Source organism: Heterocephalus glaber, unplaced genomic scaffold, assembly GCF_053883595.1.
Source record: "Heterocephalus glaber isolate CG9 unplaced genomic scaffold, H.glaber_assembly_v1.0 deba00000122, whole genome shotgun sequence".
NCBI classification, from domain to species: Eukaryota; Metazoa; Chordata; class Mammalia; order Rodentia; family Bathyergidae; genus Heterocephalus; species Heterocephalus glaber.
In genome coordinates, this window is record NW_028258138.1 from 77,601,051 (window position 1) to 77,607,050 (window position 6,000).

Here is a 6,000-nt window from a genome sequence, read left to right on the forward strand (position 1 = left end):
ATGGAATGCTGTGGAATGCTGGGTGGGATGTGTGACTAGGAAAAGGGCAACACGTACAATCTAAGAATGTCTGCACAAAGCTTGGACATTATTTAATAATAACATATCAATATTGGTTAGCTAAACATGAAATACCACATTAATGTAATACGTTAAAAACAGAGAAAACTGGTATATGTGAATGGTCTCTGTACTACTTTTATAATTTTTCTATAAATCTAAAAATATTCAAAAATTACAAGCTTATTAAAAATAATCATGCATGGGAAAAAGATCCATTCAAAGGACAAGGTGACAAACATTTTATTATAACCTTATTATTTTATTATAACCTATTATGAAAGATTCATTGCTTATTATTGATGACTTTAGATTCCACATTGCAGCTATCTTTCGGAAAGCTACCACTGCACAGTGATCTCGGAAGGCTATTCAAATACTCCTCCCTTCCTTGTCCAACTTTGCATCAGTGTGAAGTCAGATACCCTTCATGTATTTCAACCAGTGACACAGTGCCCAAGATGGAATGCAGAAGTAGTCATGAGAACCCAGCTGTCTTAAGCAAGTCATCAAAAAGATTTATAAAACCATAAAGCAATTTCTAAAGTTTTGTATTTTGTTTTTTGCCTCCCAGAATGTTTTTGGGGGGAGAAGGTTGGATCTGTAAATTAGCTCCAGAGCGATTGCTTTCATAACAATGTTGAGCCTTCCGATCCACACACCTCACATTAGTTCGCCATTTATTTCACTCAGCACTATTTTGTAGTTTTCACTGTATGGTTCTTGCATATATTTTTTAAACAATGTATTAAATGTTTTGTTTTAAAAGATACAGTGGTTTTGGTTTCTCAGGGATTTCTTTTGTTTTTTGCATTGCTGGAGATTGAACCCAGAGCCTCATGCATACTAGACAGGTGGTCTACCACAGAGCTACCCCCCAATCCCATTATTTTTAGTAATAAGATATTTGTGTTAGCATGTTGTATGTTTTTTGTCATTATTAAATGAATTAATAAATATTTAAATTGTTCCATTTCAGCTTCTCTTACGGTAAATACCAGTGGCTGTTACCCATGTGAACAAAATCTTTCTGGGAGTCTCTATAGTGTTTGAGAATATTGAGACTCATGAGATTTGAGAGGCAGAGGGATAAATTAGTAACTTTATTGAGTCCTCACAACTGATTAGGGAAAAGACACTGTTATCCTCCTTTGTAGAGGACAAAACTGAGGGCCAGAAAGATGTGTTACCTTGCACAAAGTCACGTAGGAAGCAGCATGGTGGAGGCGAGATTCAAACCCTTGTCCCACTCTCCCTGCAAACTTGCATCTGTGTGCTTGTTCCTCCCTCACCCTCCAGGTCTGCGAGCTCTGCAAGGGCGCAGCCTCCAGCGACAGCCCTGTGGTCTATGCGGACAGGGCTGGCTACAGAAAGCAGTGGCACCCAGCTTGCTTTGTGTGTGCGCAGTGCTCCGAGCCACTGGTGGACCTCATCTACTTCTGGAAGGACGGTGCGCCCTGGTGTGGCCGCCACTACTGCGAGAGCCTGCGGCCACGGTGCTCAGGTTGCGATGAGGTGGGCAGGGCGAGGTTGGAGGACTGGGGCTTTGTCCATGACTTGCTCCTCAGGTTGGGAAACTGGGGCACATTTCACTGGCCACCCTCAGCCTCCATCCTCCCATCTGCATAATGGGGCTGACACTGGTGCCCTCACATGGGGTCAGAGTGGGGTTGACACACAGTGCTGTCAAGTCTGGGCCATGGCACAGTGCCTGGCATTTAGCAAGTGCTCAAAAGGGCCCCAGGTTGCACCAGGCTCACCCCTGCGGCTATGTCTGAGCCTTGTGGTTACTAAAGCCTGTGCCTTGGTGCCACTGGTTCTGTAGTGGGAGTGAGAAGACTACCCAGCCCAAGGAGTGCCCAGTCAGGTAAGTCAGAGCCTGTATGAACAAACATGTATGGCCCTGGCTGCCTAAGTGACTAACAGATGGTAGCTACAGTTGTCTTGCCATGGTGTGATATAATCCATCCTACACATGGTCATACACCTTTATGGAACACACCATAGTAGTTGCATAGCAGTTGAGGTGAAAGGTCTCCAAGGACCTGATATGGGAGCAGATGAGAAGGCACTCTGAACTAGGTCAGTCCTGCAGTGCCAGTTCTGATGACAGTGAGCTGTGCCGGCATGTGTCTGGAAGCAGAAGGCACACTGCCTCTGTCTTTAGAGGGTGTGAGATGTCTGCTCCACACTGGGCCTAAGTTTGCCTTCTACCACCTTCCCCACGATGGTCTCCATATGAAGTCAAGGCTCACGGCCCTCTTACCTCATGACTGTGTGACCTCGTGATATTAAGAAGGGAAAGGCCTGCTTGTAACTTCACTGTTGAGGGGACCATCGTTTGGGTGCAGTCAGGGTTCCCCGTCATGTACTAGGGTCAATAATGAGCTCCATCCTTGGGGGGTAACATGCTGTGCATATCTCATAGTATCCCGTTTGAGACATAATAACATGATGTCCATTTTACATTTGAGAAAAGGGCAGTTAAGAAGGGTCAATAATAACTACATGGGGCTGATGTTGAGTCAGACACTGTTCCAATTATTTCATGTGCAGTAGCTCATCTTGGACTCTTAAAACCCTGTAGGTGGCAAGTATTTGTGTCCCCATTTTATAGATATGGAAGCTGAGGCACAGAGATTAAATTTGCCCATGAAGCTGACAAATATCTAGTGAAAACTCATAGCCGGTTCCTCTTGACTCCAAAGTCAGAGGCCCATGTGACCAGTTTGCTATTCTGTTCTTCCTAAGGCTCTGGGTTCTCACTGTGGGAATATTCCGAAATGCCACTTTAGTCCAAGCCCAGGGGCCCTCTGTGTTCTTGCTCTCAAAGATTAGCCATCAGCAGCTTATCTGTTATTAAACTGTCTTCATTGGATTGTGTCATTCCATCTCAGAACTCAATTGGCCTTTGGATTTTCAAAAAAAGCTATCACAGATGCTAGATAAATAAAACCTGCCTATGCTGGAGGATTTTTTTTTAATCTGAGAAGGTAAGATGCAACCATGACCCTCACCAAATACTATACTGATTGCCCCAGAGTTTGTCAGATTTTTCCACTGAGGCCTCTAAAGACCAAAATAAGAATGGGATGGGATGAACCCCCATCCCCTGACTTGTATTTCTATCTGTGAACAAAAATGGAGTCACTCATTTCTCCTGCCCCTCTTCTAGATTATATTCTCAGAGGACTACCAGCGTGTGGAAGAGCTCGCCTGGCACCGGAAGCACTTTGTCTGCGAAGGTTGTGAGCAGTTGCTGAGTGGCCGGGCGTACATTGTCACCAAGGGTCAGCTCTTGTGCCCCACTTGCAGCAAGTCCAAGCGCTCCTGAAGGACTCCCTGCCTTCAGAATCCATGGGATCCCACCCAGAAGCTGAGACCATCCCAAGGGGCTGATGTAATCACCAGCAGGCAACATCACCTGTAATGTCTTTCAAGTGGGGATATATATATATATTCTAGGTTGAGTGGTGGTAGATCCTTGAGGGCAGTAGTTGTAAAACCAGAAATGTTTTAAGAAGTCTTAGGATGGATTTCTTTTTGCTGTCGTTCTTTCCCAACTACAACCGACTAAAGACACAAACAGCATCCTGCAAAGAAGCACCAGGGAGAATTTCCAGAATGCAATCTGAGTGACCCAGTCACGTAGCTATAGGATGTTCAAGCTTTGTTGTAGACATGGGAGCCTTTCCAGGAACAGGCTGGGACCCCAACTATTACTTGTTGCCTCTTTTTCTCAAGTGGAATTTGAATTTTAAATAAACAACTTTTTGGCATGATAAAATTATCAATAAAAGTTTTCTGAATTTCACATACACCTGTGTTTAATGACTTACACCATGGATATGACTTTTGCAACACTCACTTAACCCATGATCCTGCACAGGCTAGTGCTGGCGGGAAGCAGCCCTCACCAGTGTCTTCCAGATTTCCACCGGCATCCAGGTTCTCAGAACAGAACTTTCCTGCCAGGTCCCCTGCTGCAAATGCTCCCAGATCCCTGAGGGAAATCTGTGTTCCTGTTCCATGGAACCCCGAAGAGCGGCCTCCTCTGGTGAACTTGTTTGAGTGGAGGACCTCACTCAGCTACCCTCAGAGCCAGACAGGCCATGAGTGAGCCATCCATCCGTAAGGAGAGCAGGTGGAGTCAGGAGCTGCCAGACAAAGCCATTTAGGCTCAACCAACAGCCACCACATGGCCATGGTGGCCAATGTGCACAAATCTTTAAAAATAAAGACTATGAGAAATCTCCCAATTCTTAAGTGTTGCTAACAGACCACTGAGTGAGCCAGGTGGAACATATCACTGGGACAGATTTTCTCTCCCTCTTATGGTCTCTCTCGGTATTTTCATCCTTCAAATTAATTTCCTTCCCACATGCCTAAGAAAACAACCCTATCATTTTTTATAGGGGATATAAAGCTGAGAATGACAGGGGTCTTAGAACAGAGGAGGGAGCCCATGGCACGCGTGCCACAGCTGGCTACTTGTTATCATTGAAAGCTCTAAGAGGTTCACCATCACTGTCCTAGGAGCTCACATTCAGTCACACAGTCTTGTTTCTTAAACTTCTCCATCAGTTGCCATGTGTCTTTAATTTTGCCATCTAAAGTTTGCTTTCACCATGCTTTATAATTCCCATGCTCGTGATCCACAAGTTGGATGAAATACTTCCAGTCTCTCTCACCGTGGTGGTCTTCTGCCCCCATCTTCCCCTTACCCCGCTCCAGCTGGGCTCAATTTGTGGGCATTCTGTCTTCTCAAAGCCAAGTGCCAAGTGTTGAGTACCTCTTTGCCCTTACCTGAGCTCCGTGGCTACCTACTGCCTGTTAAGAACAGAATCTTCACTTGCAAATCTGAATCTTTCCAAACTTGATTAGGTTTCTTATTTCTTACAACTTTATTTCTCTAAATATTTGTCTCTTTGGACAGTTAGAGGCTTCTGATGAGCCTCCACAGCCCCTACCCCAGGCTTCTGCTCAGTCTGGCCTGGTTATCAACTCTATCTGTTCCAATTCTATGTGTTCTATAAGATAATTCTCAAGTACAACCTGCTCCTCAGGCACTTCTCTGAAGCACAGTTGGAATAGTCACCTATCCATGTACCTTTCCCACAAATATTTACTAAGTACTACAGAGTTCCAACTCTCACGCTGAATACAGGGGACACAGCATGCCTGAAAAAGAGCAATAGCCATTGCCCAGTGGACTTTATAGTCTGAGAGAGATGGGCTTCAGACAAATACTCCCCAAAGTCAATGTAAAAATTATAGCTACTGTGGATGCTATTTAATGCAGGTTCATGATACTATGGAACATAAAAGAGAGATTGGACCTAGCTAGGAATATCAAGAGATGTGTCAAGAGAAGGTGGCATTTGAAATGGGATCCAAAGGATAAACTGATGCTGCGTCAGGGAAGAGGGAGGGGACAGTGGTTAAGGATTCATACATGAATGACACATGTAAAGGTCTGGTGGCAGAAACTGCACCAGTTCATTCAATGCCTGCTTACTGTGCTGTATGACAGTAATCCACATGCCCATGGACAGGTAGGATTGAAAGAAGATCTACGTGGCAGAGGGCTGGGGGCGATGAAGGTGGTCAGTGAGGGAAGACAGTGGACCCAGCTCCTGCCTCATAGATGACAAAAAGAAGATCTCTGTCCTAGGAGCGATGGAGGCATTGCTGGTGATAGCTGGACAGGTTGGTCACTGGACACATGGTCCCTCCACTTTGGAGATCCAGCATGATGCCTGAGTATCAACTGGGTCATGCCCTTTTGGGAAAGCCTGATGGTCCAGCACAAATCCCACTGAGCACCTCCCAGACCTTGCTCCTGCCTTCCTCCTGTCTATTCTTGACACCAGTCCTTACATGTGGAGCCCTGAGCTTTCTCTGGGCTTCTCTTTCCAGCCTCTCTTTCCTGCCATCCCC

The 6,000-nt window shown here is 45.3% G+C and overlaps 1 protein-coding gene across 2 annotated transcripts in view; it reads left to right on the plus strand.

Moving 5' to 3' along the window:
• Positions 1 to 3,874, plus strand: part of Lmcd1 (LIM and cysteine rich domains 1) — a 59,604-nt gene extending 55,730 nt beyond the window's left edge. For both annotated transcript variants that reach the window (XM_004835253.3, XM_087216644.1), the window contains 2 exons: positions 1,360 to 1,575; positions 3,236 to 3,874. In XM_004835253.3, the coding sequence (XP_004835310.1) occupies positions 1,360 to 1,575; positions 3,236 to 3,394 (375 nt within the window). In that variant the 3' untranslated portion in view covers positions 3,395 to 3,874. The remainder of the gene's footprint in view (positions 1 to 1,359; positions 1,576 to 3,235) is intronic.
• Positions 3,875 to 6,000: the final 2,126 nt, after the last annotated feature.